Raw genomic sequence first — 22,558 nt, 5'->3', positions numbered from 1 at the left:
TGTGTCTTTCATTTACCCTCACACCTGTCAGCTGTGACTTTCATTTCAACCCATCTCTGTCGCCTTTTAAGCATCAGGCGTGGTACCAGAGCTGGTAGGGGACACCTTGCTGGGCGGCGTGCTATCACGATGATTAAAAGCTGGGAAAGGAGCAGGTGTCACAGGAGCTTTGGCGGGTTATAATTAGAACTTTCTGAGGCAGAGAAGAATGCAAAGGACATTGATATGGCCTTTAAAAATACTTTAAAAAGATGTTTACTATTATAATAGAAGACTATACTGTTTTTGTTTTTTCTTTACACACTGCTTTGCTGATCAAACCAGGTCAGAGGGGTCAGGTTAGTTAAACCCAGCTACTGGTTTGTTCACTTTACTGCCCTTTGATTGTTAAACAGGATCGATCTGGTGCACTGCCGGTCTGATAACGTCATCAGGAACGACCCCCCTGAAGTCGGAATTCGGATTTGGAACCTCTAAGTTCTAAAATCTTGTATCATGCAAGTTCTATCTGTGGACGTTGTTGTCATGTTATCATTATATTAAACTATCACGTAGTGTGTTGTTATCGCCAAGTATAAGCCAACAAAACAAAGGTACTCCTGGAGGTGTCCATGTTGCCAGCCTGGCTTTTTACCAATTTACAACTGGAAGACTGTTAAATGCAGAATATGTGATTTTTCACACATAAATGTAGCAGAAATCAAGTATATCCTCTGAAAATAACTCTGTGAGTCATGACTGTCTACAATGGGTTTAACACCCGAGTCCCACTGTCTGTGATGCTTTCTGAGCTTTCCAACTCACATTTTCCCTTTTTCACTGTTTACATCACCCGGACGGCCGGCTGACTCCTCCCCTCGTGTATAAAAGTTGTTTAATTAATTTAATTGAGGGACTAGAGAAAAGAAGAATAACATACTGTACTCACTGCTTAACTGTGTTTCTAGATCACGCTCATTTCAGGTAAATTTACATGCAGTGTGAAGATACAAGCATAATAAAGATCGCTAGCATTAGCATGCTAACAGAACAGTGCAAGTTGTTTTGGTTTCATGCAAGTTGTTTTGGTTTCATGCTGGTGCTCAAGGGCGACATCTGCTGGATCAAAAAATTGCATATTCTGCCTTTAACTCGTATGTGACATCATTCCCAGCGAGATCCGAGTTCCTAGGTAAATGGAACACACCATTTAGCTAAGTTTGCTTTACTTCCTGTTTGGATAAAAATTTGCTTTTATTTTCAAACAAAATAATAAACTTCCAGTAGATCAGAAGTTGACATTAGCTTAACCGTGGAAAAAGGAACTCACTACGTTTTGGAAAGTAAAGGTAGTTTAAAGGTGCCACCATGTTGTTTATTTCCATAACTCTAGCTTTATGAAGACACATCAAGATGAATGTGTTACGCTGCTAGCCCTACTGATAACCCAATATTCAGCCTTTTTAAACATTATATTCAATATGTGGCAGTCTCTTGGCTTTAATATTCAACTGACTTAATAGAATAGTGAGCTAGTTAGCTAGTTTTCCCTCCATTATCCTAAAGTCTGCCTGAGAAATAGTGCTGTTTCAAACTATTTAACTGTAATGTCAATGTTCTGTTTTATGTTCAAACTAGCTGTTCTTCCCTGATCCATCTACAAAAGAGGAGTCTTCAGACCACCACTGAGGAGTCCAGCGTGAAAAACCTCGAACAATATGATTTTGAGCTTTAACAAACCGTTTAAATGGTCCTATTTTTGGTTTATCGTTTTTTACCCTGGTTGTTGGGTTTTCAAACTACCTAGAATTCTGGTCAAAAAGATATAATGCAGCATTTTGTAGCGTGTAAAATCAACTGCACATTGAGGTCAGTAATATAAATATTGTTAAAGACAGTTTGCAATATTATAAAAGATCCCAAAAAGAGTTGTGAGGTTTGATTTGAAAGATGAGATGCGGTCAGCTAAGCAGGTCAACATGAGCTCTCAGTACTCTGATGGAAAATGACTCTGTAATCTACATTTGGGAATAGCTATTTGAGACCAAAATATTTTAAATCTAGGCTTTGAAGCGACCAGTAGCGACCTGCTGTGTTCACACAGGGTTAAAAGATGTGCACTGTAATGACATGGCAGAGCTATCCATGTGTTAAAGCTGCACTGAGCAGCATTTTATGTGAAAATACCGCCATTGTTTCAGCATAAATCACCAAGCGTGACCACAACAGAGAGCAGCATCCCATTACTGTCACCCAGGAGTTTCCCCATAATTAATTTGAGGGTTTGGTGACTGGCAGTAACTCCTCTGAGTGCTGCGGATGTGATGAATCAACTGTTTCTACTCTGCTGAACACCAGCAATGCCCCACAATAAGACACCAAAAAGTCCACTATTCAGCTGTGGTTAGCTGGTGCATAAGAAATACAGTCAATGTCGGTTAGATTAATACCCCATGCATCATGACACTTCATTAGCTAGAGCCACGGGTGAGAAAATAATTGATTTTCTCAACCGACTTCGACAAATGATTTCAGGGTATTGATGTCCTCCAACCACTTGCTGCTATTTGGGATCATTGAGATGCCAACGTGCCTCATGCAGACTCAAAAATCCACCAATCCTCTCAATCCCAGATTTATGCAGAGCAGTATTACAGTTAAATCCTAATTCTATGAGCAGCCAAGCTAATACAAGAACTCTGAATTTACCGATGATTTAATTTCATTCGGGTCAGAAGCAGAAATACTGCACAGACTGCTGATAAGACAGATACAATCCAAGTTATATCAGGCTGATATTGAATATAGTCATCTGATTGAACAAGAAACATTCAATGAGTTTTTGACTATGTGTAGCACTCTGCATCAGCCAGGGGAATGAATACTGTCATAAACATGGCAGATAGTGTTTCATTGATCAAACTAGGTCCTCTGAATCAAACAGGCCAACAAAGAAATTGTCAGCTGAGAATGATTTCACTGTATGATGATGATGATGATGAATGGAAACATACAGAAAAATTTAGTTTACATGAAACAAAGTCGTTCGTCTGCTCTAAAATTGAAGCCACACACAAAAGGGCCAAAAGAAATCTGTCTTGTGTTGCTTGGCAACCATCCAGTTTGCAACAAGTTCAAGAAATCATTCAGTTGGTGGACCAAATGAATGTTGTTTAATTCTTCAATTGTTTACTGCTTCAACTGTTGTATAAAAGCAATATCACACTCCAGGTTGTGTTGTGGTTCTGAATAACAGCACGCTGAGATCATCATCCACCCTGTGATTATCTTATAGGATGAATTACAGCAGTGCTGATACTCAGTACATCAGTACTCCATTCTGTATGATATCAATATATTTATTTATTTATTTTGGGGTCTTTACTGGGGGTACAATGTATTGAAGACTTGTACACCAGGTGCCTGCTCAACCTACTGAGCTTAACCGTCGCCTCTCTCTAGCCTAATGCTTAAACATATAATTTACTCTCAGTGAATCTATACTGGATTAAAAAGGAGGGTTTTGTCATTGTATTGGAAGATCTCTATTTTCCCAGAGTTTTTTTTTAATGATAGGTGGAAGTGAGACATGAGACACAAGGTGCAACAGTCTATAGTATTAGTGTAAAGGCAACAATGCAGCTTACAGGTTGAATCTTTCTCAATAGCACAAACATTTTACTTCCAGAAGTGTTACTAACTCTGATTGTTTGTATAAATAACTCTGACACAACACTATATACTTTCATGTCAAGTCAAATTGAGATATTTTAACTATGGTTATTGGCATTGCCTCCTCTATCCCACTTCCTTGGCTCATCCATTTGCAGAGATTCACCATGAGTCTGGTTTTGTTTGTGGTTTCTGTCTGTCTCATTCTAACCCTAACCCTATGATACCCTTTTATATGAAACTATCGATCTTGTTGCTTTTGTAGGTCAAATAGAGGCACCAGTATTAAATTCTTGTCTCTTTTATAACCAACTAAACACTCCTCGCAGGAGCCTCAACATCAACAGAAATATAACAGAAACAAAACAATCTGTCAGTCCGGCCAAACAGCACAGCTTCTCATTAGGTATCTGGACAAAAGCAAGGTGTTAGATGTTGTCAGTGCCAATAATGTGGTGAGCTAAAAAGAACATAGCTGTGTTTCTGGCTCAGGTTTGAGCTGGTCCTGTGTATAGATTCTGAAGAGCTGCATGGTCCCAGAGGAGGACGGCAGTGTTTATCTGCTCTTGGTTCCATATGCTGGAGACAGAGGGAGTGTGACTAATAGATGGCAACGATGATAATTATAACACTAATGATGATGTCCTTCTGTACAGTATATTCCACAAATGGCCCGGTCTGCCATGGTTAACAAACAGTCTAAAATGCTTGATAAATACCAAGAATGTTTATTTTTTCACTCTTTAGTGAAGGGATCTGTTCAGTGGGATTCCTGGATGTAAATATTTATGTCTTCTTGTGCTCAGTTTTATTTACTTTATTCTCTTTATCTTTATTTGCTATGATAACCTTCTCCTGAACAACATAATTTAATGTTTGGGATCAATAAAGTCCATCAATCCACCACCAACCAACCAACCAACCTCCATCCATTGTGCATCAATCCACCAACCAACCGTCCATCCATCAATCCACCACCAACCAACCAACCAACCATCCTTCCATCCATCCATCCATCCATCCATCCATCTATCCACCAACCAACCAACCATCCATCCTGCATCCATCCATCCACCAACCATCCATCTATCCATCCATCCATCCACCAACCAACCCCATTGTATAGAAAAGGGGATTAAACAAGGCTTGGAAATAACTGAGCATTGATGACTCTTAGTAATCAAGTTATAAGAGATTCTCTGGGAATGATTACAGCCCCATAAACAGAGACCGCAGATCTGCTAGACTAAAAAACGTCCTAAGATAAATAAATCAACTGGTAAGTAGAGACCTTCTTTTACTCAGCTCACATATAATGGAACATATTTTTACAACCAGTGGAGTATCCCCCTGCTGGACATTTGAAAAAATGCAGAATTTAAGTACCTTTGGCTCCATTTGTTTTCTGTGGTGTCAAAGTTTAAATCTCTAATTTCTATTTCTCCATCTATAAAAAGCTGTGAACAGTAGGTTCCATAAGACTCTTATTGTTCATATTTAACTTCACTTGTATGCTGTCTACTTTTTGTTTTATGTAAACATAGCTTTATGTTGTGTTCTCACTGCTGCATTTAAACAAATACAAATCATAATAGATAAATAACATTATTTGAACTGAATTGGATTAAACTGAATAGGAAAACATGACATGCCTGTTCTAAAGGGCTTTCATGGATCAATTCAGCGTTTTTGTTTGGGGCTATATTTGCATTTAAAAGTTGATTAATTTCACTGCATTGTGTTTTCTGTTTTTGCTTACTTAGAACAGTAAAGTGAAGCTAGGATGATACTGGTGGTTCATACAAATGAATTATACACAGCTGTCTGTCTCTAGCAAAATGTTTTTCAGTAAAGGTCAGAATTTGCATCTACAGAGTAATTTGTAGTGGTTCATTTTTTAAATATTTATGGTTTAACTGCTTCCTTATGTGACGTCCAGACTGTGTTTTTGTTGCGTTCATAAAACACTGTCATGACGGCTTGGCATGGACATGAAGGTAATTGGTAAAATAAATAAATTACCTCTCAGTTTGTGGGGGCTATTTTTGGTTCTTGTGTTGGCTCGGACTCCCCAGAGAGACTCCATGCTGCACTCAGGATCTATTAACAATTTAACGAGGAGACGGCAAAAGTAGGTCACAGACAGCTCATCCCAGCACCATTACAGCTCCTTAACAGCTTCCCCAGCACCAGACTGGAAAGAGGGAGGACAGCGTGAAGCAGTGACACCGCTGAGGACTGATTGACTGAACAAGCAGCATGAAGCCATGATGGAGGCCAATTAACTGTTTTTAAACTGCACTTATTAATGACTTTAAAAAACAATCCAGCTTGTGAAGATCAACAGCATCTTGCCTTTCATTGATGATGTAACATACTGTAGAAGACTACAGTGAGATATTTACAGCTCAGGTAACCAAGTCAAAAATAGAACTTTTTGTGATAGATCTGAGATATGTTTAAAAAGAAGCTCTGGTTCAAAGCCATCCTCAATTTTACTTTAGCTCTTTGTGAAAAAAACAGCCTTCTCATGTATTTCAATAGGGACAGTCTTGTTGGTTCTGTGTTGTTGTCAATGTGTAACAAGATGTAGACATACGCGTTTAGTCGATTAAACAGTTTAACAGTGCCATCTTTGCTAGTCAACACTAGAATAACTAGTCAGCTACAAAGATAATTAGGTTTTCCCTCAATGCTGGTCCAATGTTATGCTCAAACCACAGCCCAGTCACACACCACTAGCCAAGGTTGTAGCCATAGGCTGGCTGTAGCTCTGGTTAATAGACCTGCTCTCCCTGCTCTTCTACCTGGATGTAAACGAGCACAGTGAACAAATAGCATCTTGTACGAGCAGCACAGTTTTGCAGTGTTTTGATCTCGCCAATGACAATAAAAAATGCATGTAGACTGTATCAGGTTAAACTGGCATATAGACCGGCGAAATGTGTAACCAAACTTATCACAGGCATATGGCTGTTTAGCTGCAGGGAGGAGTGAAGACTAGTGGTGTTTCGGCAAATCAAATAACATTATTTACCTGCAGACTATTTGACTATTTTCTTACCTTCAGTATAGTCGGTTAGTCTGAATTTGAATTTCCATCTCCAAACCAATCTTCAGCAATAGTAGAAGCTCAGAGCAACTACTACTAAGTCATGCTGTAAAAAAAAATCTGATAAAATCTGTTACTGGTGGCAGTAAGATATGACAAGCATAAGGTCAAACATTGAGCGATGACTTTAACCCACACCACCCGAGTTACCTAAATTCAACCAATGTATGGGAAGGTGAGGGGATTGGTTTGAATAAGATTGGTTGAAACAGTGCAGGTAACCTAGCAATAAAAAGGCTGTTTCTGCAGTGTGCAGTTAATGCCCCTCAGGGGTTTAAGGCATAAAACATAACTACATAGAAGTATCCAATTTTGTGGTGAATGGTCTTGTTTGAGGCATCGGTATTAATCTCAATGTGATTCATAACCAGCTATTAAGCTCTCTCAGGAGCTTTGAAAAATGTCATCGTTTTTCAGCTGTGTTTAAATTCAGTTATTGAGACAAAGCAGTTGAAGCTCAAATCAAGCACTAAAAAAAGATTTAAAAAATCAATCAACATCAACATTCAAATTTCCTCATTTAATGATTATGGTGTAATGTCATAAAGTTTGGAGCTATACAAAGCCCAACCAACTTCATGGCTTCACACCTCAAGGGTTAAAAGAGATGTGTTGTGTTGGAATTTGGGAGAAATGCCAGCAGATCTGCTCTACCCAGCAGAAACTTTTTTTACTCACCTCAACATGTACAACAGCATCATTACAGTGTAAGGAAGGGACAGTTTGCCTTCCAGCTGGAGTTATTCAACTACAACTAATGGCATAGCAGCATGCTGTCCCCACAGAACATTAGCATGCATTAGACAGAGTGTGGGCCACCCAGCAGCATACATCCAACCGTACAGAATATTCTGTTTTTTAAAAAGCAATTATAAACACTCTGGAGGCACAATTAGAAGGGGGTATAAGCAACTTTTTTACTGCTCTGCTGCACAACAGCTATAATCTAACTGCAGAGGTCCACAGGGATTGGATCCAGCTCACGTTCCATCCTGTACTGCAGGTCCATAAAATCTCTGCAACTTCTCTGCTCGTATGTGCTCACAGATGGAGGGCTGAGAGGGGTAGTAAAATGCCAATAACAGAAATGCTTAGATCAGGCCAAACTATTAATGATGATGAGTTATTCTTATCAGGTACTCAGCCTTAATTCTGTCGGATCATTGCTCTAAGTATCTGGCTTACTTGAGTGTGATTTCCTTGTTTGTTTCAATTTCAGGTATAGCCACAAAATGAAGAGACAGGGGGGTAGTCAGATGAGTTAAGGTCTGTGCCAGTGGAGGTTTATAGAATTCCTACTGATAGATTTGACTTGATACTGCTTAAATAATGGCTTCAAAGACTCAGTGTTTATTGCTTTTTAAATCTGGAAAGAACTTTTGGAAATGGAAACATCCAGAGTGAGTTTTAGCACACAAGCTGCCTGTGATGTTTTCAACTCACAAGAATTCAAGATTAAGCTCATGCAAGGCTGCTATACCTCATTGCACAACCAGAGACAAGTTTGTTTTGAAGCAGTGTTATACATTCTGAAGACAAGCATTAGTCCTCCCCAACCATCCATCGCTGTCCAACAATGACATTTCTCCTGCAGGGTAAGAGTCAAGCCTGACTGACCAGATCAAGGCCAGGCATGGGGCTGACAAGTTTGGAATTGGTAGATGATGGCAGATTTTGGCAAGGGGCTTCTCTCCTGCTGATTTTTGATCAACCAACCTCAGATCCCACTAAAAGCAAATGTCAGCTTTAATATATCTCGTTCACATCATGCTGAGATGGTGTAAGGCTTAGGACAGAGACTCTGTTTCCCCACTAAGATTGCATCAACATACCTCAGATCAGACTGTGCATTGCTTTTTTTGCCTTATCTAGTTCACATCATTAATCTCACAGCATCCTGAAAGTATTCCATGGAGGAGGCCTACAAGTCCAAAAAACTAAAATATACTGCACTTGCAGCCATCGTGCTACAACATGGCTGGGGTACTAAGGTCTTGCCAGTTGAGGTAGACTGAGAGCCACATCAACATTAAGACTTTTCCAGGAGATGGAAGTTCTGGGAAAGGCCAACTGGCAAGCAGTCAAATACCCCTCCAGACCAGTTAATAATTCAGTCAGTCTTGGCAACACAGTGCCATATGAGGTAGGAATCTTTAAATTTCTCTTGGAGCAAAAGAAAGCACCAGAGTATTTTTTATACAATCATTTCTCTGGAAAGGCAGGATTCAAGCCAGACTGTCCAGACCATGGACAGACACTGGCAGCTTGTTGGGTCAAAGGGTTGTGAGATGGTGGAAGACTTGAGACATAGGCTCTATATTCGAGCTGAGACTGCATCAATCAACCTGAGACAAAACTTTGTGCATCGCTATCTCATTCACATCAATTAGCTTACAGTGCCCTGGATATATGGCACAGAGGGGTCTGCAAGTGCAAGACACTGAGATACAGCGAGCTTTCAGCCAACATGCATCAACATGGCTGGAATACGAAGGTCCAAAAAGTTGAGTGAGGTTGAAGAGTGTGCTTGCCAAATCAACAGCAAGGCTTCACCTGGAGACAGGAGTCTGAATGAAGGTCCAAGGGCAAGCAGTCAAATGCCTCTTAAGATCAACTGAAAAGTGCAGTCTGTCTAGGCAACGAGGTGACACAGAAGGTGGAGAGTCTGTAATTGTCTTGACAGGGAATCCTGCTGTACAAAAATCTGCATTTGTCCCAGAGGGCGAGATTCAAGCCCATCTGGCTTTACCAAATACAGATGAGGGGCTGCTGTTTGGGGGTTCAGGGTTGGGATATGTTGGCAAACTTAGGCCAGATGGTTTGTTATCCCGCTGAGATGGCATCAAACAACCTGAGACTAAACTTTGTGCCATAGCCAGCTTTAATATATTTAGTATACAACATCCAGCTTACCGTGCGCAGAAACTGCGATGCGATGGGGTGGCAGCCTACTCTTCATCATCGTGGCTTGAAAACAAAGTTCAACCAGCTGAATAAGGTTGCTGAGGGTTGAGCCAGATCAGGAACCACTTCTGAACCTTCTGGAGATTTTGTTGGTCTTACAGCGAAACAAAGATGAGGGTGCGCACTTGATTACTCAGAAGACACCTGCACCCATTTGAGCACCCTGTTGAGTCGAGGCAGAAAGCCTTCACTGCTTCCTTCAGCTTGTTTATGTTTCCCTCAAAGGTTCACACTTGATTCAATTCATTCAGTTCTTTCAAGTTAACCCTCTCCCTGTCCATTTGCTAGCCCTGCCACCATGTGGGGAAAGAGAGGTGGCCCTGCCCACTCAGGGAAGCTGTGTAAAGGGGGATAATAATGGAGTGTCGTCACAAGATTACAACTGGTGGAAAACCAACAGACTATCTAAACCAAAGAAAAGCAAATCAACTCTTAGATGCATATCATTACTTGAAATCGGTCGCAGACTCTTGATATCAGATGATTACTGGCACTCATCTGCTGTTTTCTTTTCATGCTAGTGAAACAGGACTGGAGGGGCGGGGGATGTGTGGAGACAGGAGAGGAGCACAGAAGAGAGCATTTGTTTTGATCTGAAAATCAGCTTTGAAAGTCGCAAAGTAAGCCTTTAATATCAAAATATCAAGAATGTAAGACTATAGCAAATTGACCTAATTCTCAATGATCAAGGGAACGATAGAGGAAGGCAGAACCACTCCAGTATTTCCACTCAGAAACTCTTCCTTTAGGCTAATGCAAGCTAGCGTACTGATGTTGACAGATAAAGACAAATCTGACCTCAAATTCTCCCTGAAGAATAGACAACCTTGTTTGCTGTATTCCACAATTATCATCTCACTTAGACTTGTTCACCCTTTTACTTTTATTTCCATGGAAAAACATTACTGCAGCATAATGCAGTCAGTTTCATTTTTTTGTGTATCAGCTTTCCAGTGAGCTCACGTGAGAGATCACATGCGGTGATTCGTTGCTTCCTCTGACACACAAGATAATCTTTATAATGCCCCACACTGGGTGATGTGCCATAATTTTTCACATCTTGTAGTTTGTGCATGTTTGAGACTAGAGGGGAGATTATTTGAAGGTTTCTCCAAATATGCAAGATTCAACCTCGTTTTTATATTGGTTAGGATTTCTGAACTCTTGTAGTTTAAGCTCTTAGATGATCAATTAAATGGGATACCAACAGCTGGATGATGCAAAATGCAAATAGACGATGCATTGTGTTAATACCCCTCTGCAGGTGGATTAACATTGCATTGAATTTTCATTTCTAGTATTATAGAATCTTGCAGACTGAACACAGCGGTAATATCCAGTGTTTTAGTGTTTAAGGCTGTATGCGAGTGCAAAAGCTCTCCCACTGCCATATTGTCATCAAATGATGTGTGACATTTTACAAGCCTCGGGTTGAGGTTCAATGCAAAGCTTATAATGCTACTACAGCAATGATCCCGTCTTGGCAGTTTAAGTGTAATCTGTTCTATTTTCTCTGGTGTTGTCTGTTTACGTTCCACTCCTCACTGCCTGATGTTTTCCCTGCAAAACACCCAGCAGAAGCCAGGATTACCCCAGAGGCCGAGTGTCAGCGAATGAAGCCACCACCAGAGCCTGCTGACAGTTTAGATGGATTACAGATTATTTCAGCGTAATCTGTTCATTGTTTAAAGCGGGATTAGGGTCAAAAGACAAGCCCCAATACAAATAACAGCAAATCACAGATTAAAATGTGTTTATATTTCAGTAAGAGGACATTTTTCCATACAGAGCTGCAGTTTTCCTTCTTATCACCACTTGGGTCAGATCTCAATCACTCGATCAGTCTTAAATCAGCGAAACAGACTTTTAAGGGAAATCCATCCCCGACCACTTTTCTCCATCTCAGCTTTTTGTCCTTTCTGCATTGATCAGCAACTTTTAACACTCTTACTCTCATTAATTTGATCAGAAGGGCTCCAGTCCACTTTGGATGATGAAACAAATGGCTTTGCCAAGTATCCACCACAGTAACCACTGTTAATGTAATTAAAGAATGGGATGAACACAGCAGGACACCACTTCAGTGTTGACCAATAGATGAAGGACAGCTTGTCAGTAAGGACATGATATCCGTTTTAAAACTGCACGTGGCAATCTTTCAGTGATTACATTTTTAAACATAATTTTTTACCAATGGCTGAGTAATTATAATATAATTACTAATGTTCTTCCGAGCAAACCAAAAATCTCAACACCCTGTATATGACAAAATGTAGAGAACAGGTTGAATCCTACAAAACTCAATTGTTGGGGGGGGGGCAGGGGGGGGGCAGTGTGCTACAATTAATCTCCAAAATAGATTGCAGAGATATTGCAAGCCAATAATATTTCTGCTCCTGTAAAGTGTTTTCAGCTTTTTAACAGCTTGGTTTGTTCACTAAAAGCTTTTGTGTGATTCTGAATCTGAAAAAATATATATACTGTCTCAACGTCAGAGAAAATTAAGGGCTACATCCTGTTACAACTTGAAACTTATTTTTGTAGTTTTGGCCATCTTCCTTTCAAACCAATGATGGTCCATCACATGGATGCCCATCACCAAGTTAACTAGTGACAGGGCAAAGAACATGAGCTGTCGGATGTTATCAAACATCTTTTGTAGAGATCACAGTCCCAACATCACAGACCAATTTATAGGCTTAACTTTGACTCAGTACATTGACTGAACAGGCTGTGGATGTTCATGCATACAGTTCCATTAGCACGGTCGGGTTGGAGGACGATGTGAAGCTTAAAAGGTTGTTTCTGCCCAAACCAAAGTTCTCAAAAAGACGTTCACTTAAACGGGTTCTCCGTGATACAGAAGTTAATGCTGCTTACCCTGCAGGGCTGTAATGAGTAACAGGTCTGTTGGCATGAAAAATCACCAGCCACTAAATGTGTGATCAGTACAGATGGTGTCCAGCCTGGTGTTTCATTTTCAGTCAACCCTCCTCTCACTCTATCTGCCTCTTTGTGACTGTTTATGCTCTGCTTATTTTACATGTCAGCCACATACTGCACCCTTTATATCAATGTTAGTTACAGAGTAGAAGAGTCGGAGATGGGGCAAGAAAGTGATTCTGCATTACAGACAGCAGCCATCTTCTACCTAGAACCATGTTTGCATGGTTAGCACCTTTACCCCTGAGCCAGCAGGGTGCTTGTGGTGTCAGTGCGTCTCCTGCTGTGAAACCAGCTGGTAACTGGGAGCAGGAGAAATCATTATCTTTTTCTGGAAATCTGAAAAGTGGAACCGACATTTCTTGGCTGGAGCTGCTCCACTGTGTGCCATGTAATTAAAGTTTTGTTGAACAACCTGAGGCAGAGGAGGAGCAAGTCTCCAGATCATCATGTGAGCCAAACAGCACAACCGCAGCTGCTGATGATGGTGTGTTACCGTTAAATATTCACATCAGATTGGTTTGAAAGCTGCTTATTTGCTTTATAAAAGCCAAAGAACAAACTATCTAAAAAATAAGCTCCCAATTTGGCTTTGTTAGGCTCAAATTAAAGGAAATTATTATTTCACTGAAATTATTTATTTCTGTTGATTATCGCTAACCATTCACATTTGCTATTTAAAAATGTCCTTAAACAAGGGACGAGCATGGTTACCCAAATAAATGTTTAAATGTCGTCACTTTTGCTTGTCAGCCCTGGAATTACTAATTAACTAATTATCAATATTTATATCAAAACAGGCCTGCTGTGCCGATCAAATGTTGTGTGTAAGCTGTAATACATCCATACACCACTAGGAGGGGCTGTAGCTCCAGTTGATGGCTACTGCCATAGTGTCATAATGCTTTACTGACCAGCAAAGTGGATCGAAGTCTGGTATTGCTAGCTGATAATGTTAGCAACAGTCGACAAACCAATTCTTCATTGTTTACCTGAAGATGTCCCAGCTGTCATCGGGCGAGAGGTCGGGAACACCCTGGATTGATTGCCAAGTCAATCACGGGGACAAGCACTCGCACCCACACACAGACTTACGAGCAATTTAGAGTCGTCAATGAATGGAGTCCCTGGACTGTGGGAGGAAGCTGGAGGGACCGAGGCATGCACGGGGGGCTGCATTCAAACTCCACACAGAAAGGCACCCGCCCGGCCGGGGATTTGAACAATGCAGTACAGTACATGTTTTTACTGTTCTACTAAAGGTGACAGTGTGTGCTTATATCCTGTTAGCCTGCAGTAAGAGACAAGCAGACAACTTTAAATATTATTAAGGAATAATCTCAAGCTGACAGACTTTGGCACATAATGAAACACAAATTAAAATAATTAATTTACATGTACATTATGCAAATTTGGGGGTTTTCCATGATTACTTATTTGTGATGTGCATGATTGCGTTGCTCAGATTTGTGGTGCAGAAAATGATCTTGTTTTTGCTCTGAACAAAGCCTAAATTACTTTTAATCCTGATTTTTAATACTGATCATGTTGGTGTGAATGAGAACCAGTGTACAGATTACAAATCGTGTTGATTCTTTTTTAAAAGCCCCCACATAAATCCATCATGTTACACAACTCAAACGAAAGCCAGAGCATGCAACTTTAAAACATCGTTATTTCCTCCTGCCTCCATGTTGTCATGATGTGTTCGATTGTGCAGCCTGTGAGTGCAGAAATGTTCATCACTATGGCGACAGACCACACATTAAAGCTACTTTCAGCACAGGAACCTCAGAGTGCCTGATGTTTATGTGCACAGATGAATCAGCAGCAGAGGCTCACTTATGGCCTCATTCTTTATTCTTATTTCTCTTTAGTTAATCCTGCCGCGCTTGAACTATTAATTGGACATTAAAATCGATTTTTAGAACAAAACAAATTCAAGCAACCATTGTGTTTTATTAATGTGTCTGACGTTTCATTTTTTTATCAATCAATCCAGCACCATGTGGCTGTGAGGCAGTATGAACTTGGGGGATTTTTATTTTTTGAAGATACACAGAAACACACTTTTAAGACGTTTTCTAATCAACATACAACCTCTACTTCCTGAGATGAATTAATGAGATGTTCAATTATCCTTCTCTATTCATTTGATTTTGAAGTAGTCTGAATAACTCCCAAGGGTTTAAAGGGAGGAACTGATTGGAAATTAAGCGAGATATTTCTATATTTTTGTTTCAACAAAGGCCCAGACTTGACAAGTGACCTCATAGTGATTCAATAGATATTTAAATCTCCTCTTGGTCAGAGTTCCAATTATCCTGATGAGCACCCCGTTAAAACTTTGTGTGAGTGTGAGCTGATGCAGAGCGGTGGAGGGTGGAGGTAGTAGACGGAGGCTGCAGCCATTGATTTCTGTTGAATTATTCATCCGGAGCATCGTACTCTTGTCTTGGCCTTGGCCCATTATAGGCGTACGAATGCATCACTGCCACGAGAAGCAGCGACTGAATATCCCAAGTTTTCCTCTGAGTACTCTCTTATTTATGAGGCCCCAAACTTCTCTCTCTTTAAGCAAGAAGTCGACAACATGATCGTGTGTATCGTGCGTGTGTCTCTGTGTGTGACGGTGTACAGAGAGACATCCCAAGCCTGCAGTAAAAGATTCATGAGGACTGAGGCTGCAGCTGGTGTTCAGAGCCGTTTACATGCTGGTCAGGACATCATTTACACCCTGAAGCAATTACCGTGGTTATTTGACTTACTGTATGTTATTTCATTTTATTTAAGAGCGTGTTTGCAAGAGACATGGTCAGATATAGTAAAAAAAATAATTAAAACAATTGTTATGCTAATTAAGGGATTAGAGCATGAAACGTGTGTGCGTGCATGTGCAGCTTTTATGCAGCACCTCATATGTGTGTTTTTGCATGTGCATTTTCCCCCTGATTCAAAATTCAGATGATTATACTGCTGTTACTACACTTAAGTTATTTTCTGAAAATGCAATTTGATACGTAGAAAGAAAAAACAGGAAAAATAAGAAGTAAAGGTTTTAAAGACCTGCTGTTTGTTTGCAGCAAATCATTGTACACTGCAGACCCTTAATGCTCTGTTGCTGCAAGCCTTTTTTTAATTGGACAGGCTCTTCCTAACTATGCTCAAGTGAAGAAATGCATGAGAAAAAAACAGTATCCTGCAGCTACATATTGCCGCTTTATCAGAGGACTTCATGCTGCAGGGTGACAGCATGTAGCTGCCAGGAGTGGACACCATCCACAGCTCCTGCATGTCCAGCAGCATTCAGATTAAAGCAGTCTTACTCTCTATATATAATCTGCTGTGCAGCTCCTCGGGCTGAACAGACTCGTGATGCGGTCTGACTCGAGGCACCAGGGCTCCCCCTGCACACTGTGAGAATGTTTTATTTCTCGGGGTTAGCAGCAGGTGTTGAATAATTCAGTGACTGTAGGATGTGCTCGCTGCCAGGGAAGCGTCTCTCAGAGAGGAGACTTAGTGGGGTCCCTGCTCATCTCCACTCTGACATTATCATCACCCCTCTGCAGCCCATATGAGTTACAATGCCCGCGCGTCAAGAAAATGATGGGTGGACAAACTGTGGGTCGATACTGCTTCTGCCTCATGTGGCATGTGTTCATGCTGGAGTGAGCTTTACTTCGAAATGTCACAGTGAAGCCACTTAAAGATGTTTTTACCAAGAAACGTATTTATAGCCGTTTTATAGACCATCAGGGAAACATATTATTAATACAGGCATGATAAGTGGGTGAGCCGATGACTTTTGATTTTAATTATCAATATGACCGGATATTTTAGTGTTTTTAAGATGAACAATCTTCACACAGTAAGTCGCAAAAAGGTGTGCAAAGGTAGCAGGCTCCTCTATATATAAAAATATAGTTTATTTATTTGTTTGTATGTTTTTAAATATGTGCATAATAATAGGGTGATCCTTTAACATATTGGATACTTCAATTCCTTTAAGGCGAATAAGAAAGGACTCAATAATTTGTATTTGAATAAAATGAATATTTCAAATATCATTTTTATTATTTCAGGCTTGCAGTGACAATTGCAGGTCCATATATAACTACATCTGACAGAATCTAAAATCTAAAATCGATTATAAATGAGGAGATGTTTTGAAGCCAAAAGAACCGCCTCTTATTGCTGAGCCGAACAAAATGATCCGATCACTGAGAGGAGCCGAAATTCACATCACTGTAACCAACAACGATGCTTTTAATGATCCCATGAACTGTCACTGTCAACTGTTAGGCTTTTTGAAGTTTCACACTTTTTATCCTCCAAAGAAAAAACATGCAAGTCTATAATGTGCAGTGTTCGCTGCAGCTGCACATCAGTTACCAAGAATCACGGACTTGTATGCAGTTGGTTATTGTCTGGTTTGATTGCGGTGCTTTCATAGACATGTTTTGAAAAGAAGATCAAATTTTAGAACAAGCTTCTCTGATTTTTCCTTATGTCTAATTTCTCGCATAAAAATCTGAAAATGAAGCTGCTAAAAGTTCAGGTGGTTTGTCAAAGCGCGACGTTTCCAAGCGACGTAAATATCTTCAGCCTCTGTTGCACACCTCTTGAACTTCCCGAGAAGAGCTGAGAGCATCAGAGCTGTGGTTCAAAGCAGTAACCGAGCTGCTTCAACATAGAATAAGACATCATATGAAGCGTTAAGGTGTCCCTACCTCGCTCATGGCTGCGCGGTGTGCGTCTCTGTGGGGATCCTGTTCAGGTTGATGCGTAGCTACCAGCTGGTACAGTCCTCTCTCTCTCTCTCTCTCTCTCTTTCTCTTTCTCTCTCGCTCTGTCTGTCTGAGTGCCTCCGCGCGCACACACGCGCTGTTTTTATAGCTCCTCTCCTCCTCACATCATCTCCGTGAAACCAATGAGCACCAGCCTCTCGTTTCCAGCTCCGAGTGGACCAGCCTTCATTTTGTTTTGCCAATAATCCGACACGGTGTTGGCTTGTTTTCAGTTTGTGTTGTCGGTGGGATAGAAAAGGGGGTGATGAAAATGCGGGGAAAATAATGAAATACACCCAAGCGTTCAATAAGGAAGACGATAGGCTAATCTAAATTGAACATTAAATGTGAAATTTCCTCAGCACAATCTGCACATAGGCCCAGTGAAAGAATCACATTAAAACTGATTTGAGGGTCTATTTTTAAAGCAGGTCCAGTAGACTTTACATAATTTGGTGAATGACTCATAAATACAAACATCAGAAAAGATCCTGACAGAGATTGAACATTTAATTGATCCTTTTATTCAATCCACAAACAGCCTTTACATCACTTTAAAGCCACCAAACTCTATTGACAAATACAGTCATTTTAGTGAACACAGGAGTTGCTGGTCTACTGCTGCATGATCAGTAAGGTTTTTTAATTGTTGGTTACTGTGTTGTCTCTGATCTCACAATTTAAATCACCAGTCGCACAATAACACAAACAGCCAACAAATTAGGACACCGGTAGATCAGCAACTCCCGGGGTCCAGCAAAGTCAACTGAGGGCTTTTGTCAGTGGAGTCTGGTCATGATCTTTCTCCTACAGAAAAAAGGAAGGCTGTAATTCTAACGTTGTCAGACACTTTAGAAATCAGTCTGAGCCTTTCAGTGGTAAAAAAAATAATCACTTTGAGTGGACCTACTTTGATTAAAAGAATGTGCCCACAAGGATTGGGATGCAGCCATTACAGTCCAAAACGTTGGTACCTTTTTAGTCATTTACAGTAGGCTGAAAAATGTGATTACAGTGGGTCCTGGTTTGAAAAACACGGGGATTTCCCCTTTAAATAACCTACTTTAGTAGCACAGTTACAGCCTGTGGCTGTATCTTTCTCTCGTACAGTACAACATGAGTCAGAGGGGTATATCTGTTTGTGGACATCTGCATGCAGGCGTCTCCTACACTATCTGACTCCATGTTTATTTAAAGCACACATACTTTCTCTGGATGTGTTGGACCTGTGAATCACACTGGAATTATTTAGTATTTATGAACACTACATAACAGAAAATTGATGTTAAATAAATGTGAGCACGAATCAGAAAAAACATCTATTTATAGCCCACTGTGATGAGGCTGTCAACATAATTTACATAATAAGTTGATTTAAGATCTTTCATGTGATTACGTAGTTGGAAGGTCGAGACAAACTTCTCGTCAGTGAGAATATCACGAAGACACAGAAACATAAAAATCCAGGTTTACTCCAAAAAAATTCAAATCATGGTATTGGGAGAGATGTAAGGTCTATTTCAAGAGGCTCTTCCTGCTGCAGGCTGTTGACCCAAGATGAGGTCGGCAACAGGTCTGTGACCAGCACAGAGAAGCTGGCTGGAGATGATAGAGTAAGAGGAGGGGATATATTGGTCTGAAACAGCTGCAGGGTGCTCGACTACCTGCAGATTTGTGGCTTAGCAGTTTTTGAGGATGAACTGGGAAAGACTACAGTGTGAAATGAAGCAGGGGAAACTTTTTTAAATATCCATTTCATTGGTTTAAAGGGCAAAGTGCAACATGAAAATAAACATGAGATGGTAAACAGATGAGACTAAAAAAGGCAACACAAACAAAGAGAGAGAAAGAAACGAGACTAGTAATGACATGTTGAGAGTTGATGTTGCTGCTGCCAAGTAAGTAAGAAAAGTATCACGCTTTATTATACGTTTAAAGCTTTAATGATGTCGCTTTGATACGCTGTGGTGAGAATGTGGCCTTGAAAGATGGATGAGGATTTGAGCCATGGTCTGTCTATAAAGAGGGAAGATGCATGTCCGCCTCTGCCAGTTGTGATTAGCTGGTGGAGCTGCAGTATTGCCCCTTCCATTAACCAAAACACAAATTAAACATATTGTAAAAAAGGCAAAGATCCATCAGAGGGGTACAGTCCACAGCAGAACAGAATCTCATGTTGGTTTGAAGCCGACACTGCACAGTTATGTAGAACTCACTGTTCCTCCTCTACTCCGATCATCTGCTGCACACAGCGCTGCAGGAGACTCATTTGTTAACAGAGCTGTCAATCACTCTGTTATACCGCTAACTCATTAAATCTAACTTATCAGAAAAATGAACACTCAAACATAAAACAACATGATGAGAACTAACTACAACAACAGAAACCATGTTTGAGTAAATCTGACTTGTATTTAGTTTTTATAGTTTGACCTGTGTACCATCTGTTAACATCAGGAGGTGGGCTCTATGACCTATAATGCAGCCAGTCAGTATGAGGGGGAGCTATAGATGTTATGAATTCACTTATGGGGATCTGCTACGTCATCCATCTTTTTAGTCTATTCTTTAAATCTGTACCAGGTTGCACCAGCTATCTATTATTTTACTTCAAATGTAGCCTATAGTTTGCAGGTATAGGTTCTACCTTACGATGGAGTTTACACTTACATTACTTACTTACATTTCAGTTGTTGCTCCAGCTGAGATAGTTCCAGTCTTGGCAGAAGATAAACCTTAAATCATACACCTATAGCTCCTAGTCGGCAGTGATGGGAATAACGGCGTTATAAATAACGGCGTTACTAACGGCGTTACTTTTTTCAGTAACGAGTAATCTAATTGATTACTCTTCCCATCATTATAACGCTGTTACCGTTACTGCCAAAAAATGCGGTGCGTTACTATGACTGAAGCTGTTTTTCATCAGACCAACTAGATCTCTAAGCCGAGCGGCAAAGATATTTCTTACTGTTCTTCCTCTTTGGTGAGTGCGGACACGAGACAACCGCATAAATGATGACGATTGGCTGAGGTAGAGTAAAAATTTCATGGTGAGCCAATCAGAGGTAGAGTTGGGCGGGTGTTGTTTATACAAATTCGAAAGCATGCATAGTCGGACACACAACGACACAAATGAGTCAACGAGAAACAGGAATGGCGAGCCCAAATAATCCAGCAGTAGCCTTCTTTAAGTGGAAGTATAGCCATTACTTTTCCTTCCAAGAAATTAAAGGAACGAGTGAAATCGTGAAATGCACATTAAGCCCTGGAGTCAAAAGCCTCTCCACATCGGTGTCGAGCAATTCAAACTTATTGAAACATCTTTCAACGCTACATGCTTCCACGAAATTAGTGGCCAAGAAGACCCCCGAAGGAGAAGGAGACAGTGCCACAAAACCTAAGCAACCGAAGCTTGATTTTACGGCCCCACCACCACCACACGTTTTGTCTCAGGCCGAGCTAAACAAACTGGTAGCCAGGTATGTTGTGGAGGATATGCTGCCAATATCGATGGTTGAGTCGAAGTCATTCAGAGCACTAGTTGCCAAAATACCGGTCAGAGCAGGGGTCGGCCTATCATGTAGAAAGACGTTCGCGAACTATATAGACGCCCAACATGCTCAAATGAATGTCGAGCTCAAACAGACATTTGAGAAATTAGAATATTTGTCTACCACAGCAGACAAAACATCTATTAAGTCATTTTTACGGATCCACTATATAAACATAGTAATTATAATATCTACAATAATACATGACATTTGATTGGAGGCTAGTCTCAATTTGTCCCACAGCAACATTAAAATAGTTTAGATTTGTGTACACTGTTTCTGTTAATTATTGATTGTATTAAGTGTCCATTTCATTATAATATTCAGATTTATCATAAATAATTGAACATGCACATGTATTCTAAGTTCTGTTAAAGAGGGGTGGAGGTGGGGTTCAAATTCTTTGACACATTTGAGCATTTAAAAATTTACTTGAAAGTAACGCAATAGTTACTTTCCAAAGTAACTAGTTACTTTTATAATTTGTTACTCAGTAACTACTTTAGTTACTTTTTGGGAGAAGTAACTAATAACTGTAACTAATTACTTTTTTAAAGTAACTTGCCCAACACTGCTAGCCGGTGCTAAGTCCTCTGGACAATACAGGTGTGATGGTGTATGGTTTTGAGAGGTTGGATGACTTGGAGGTTGAGGAGGAGTAGAGGGTTTAACCTGCTGTCTAGCTTTGTATTATCCACGATAAGTTATATCCCTCAGAATTATTATTTTTTTTTTTTTAAATGTGCCCTTCTTGCTTTAAGTTGAACATTTCTGGCGTTTTGTATCCGCTTTGCTGCGAGCGCTCAGCTCCTTTCCAACGCTGATTCAATGGATCCATTTTCAATGCAATACAGCCCGATGAAAAACAAAACACAAGCTGAAGCTCCTCTTTGCTGACGTGCTAACTGTAGTGTCACACAAATGATGACGCTGGCCTGTCTGTCGTCTTGTATTTCGTCTTTCTTTGTTGTACGGCTTTGTCTTTTTCTAACCTCCACCTGTCGGAGTGGAGGTGTAGTGCAGTTACATTTATTGCTTCATCACACGTCATTGGCCTAACTTTGCATGATCTTTCCCAGGATGTCAGGTAGCGGACGAAATGCTCGACAACAATGGCAGACAGGAAACATTTAGTTTCTCGAAAAGAATCCCCCATTAGTTCCAGAGACCATCGGTAGAAAAAAGGAGCTTAAAATGACTTTAAAATGTAATCAAGCTGTCATTTTCCACAAGGGGAGATAATTCCACCTGTCCAACAACAGAGTGCCGTTGAATGTCCTTAAGTCTAAGTCGAGGATTTTACCACTCATTGTCACTGTTGTTGTTTTACACTAGCTGGATATTAAGCTTGTAGCGGGTGTTATCACTTTATGATGCTTGATGACAGCACTGGACAGGTTAGACAACAATTAACACACACACTCACAAAACAGTTTTCATTACACAGTACACAAAAACACACAGCCGACTCAATGAGGCCTGCTGTTAAGGGCAGTTAAGGCTGCAGCGATCAGGCTTTTCTTTAAAGCGAGCCTTCCTGCACCTCA

The 22,558-nt window shown here is 40.4% G+C and overlaps 1 protein-coding gene across 2 annotated transcripts in view; it reads right to left on the bottom strand.

Moving 5' to 3' along the window:
• The window catches only part of LOC109982096 (calmodulin regulator protein PCP4), a 33,693-nt gene extending 16,131 nt beyond the window's left edge, over positions 1-17,562 (bottom strand). Inside the window, exon 1 of one of the 2 annotated variants that reach the window (XM_020631164.2) lies at positions 17,401-17,562. In XM_020631164.2, the coding sequence (XP_020486820.1) occupies positions 17,401-17,409 (9 nt within the window). In that variant the 5' untranslated portion in view covers positions 17,410-17,562. The remainder of the gene's footprint in view (positions 1-17,400) is intronic. The other variant, XM_020631165.2, reaches the window with a different exon arrangement.
• Between the last annotated feature and the right edge of the window lie 4,996 nt (positions 17,563-22,558).

This window comes from Labrus bergylta, chromosome 14, assembly GCF_963930695.1.
Source record: "Labrus bergylta chromosome 14, fLabBer1.1, whole genome shotgun sequence".
NCBI lineage: Eukaryota > Metazoa > Chordata > Actinopteri > Labriformes > Labridae > Labrus > Labrus bergylta.
The sequence above is the reverse complement of the archived record's forward strand: the minus strand, read 5'-3'. Positions and strand labels throughout refer to the sequence as shown.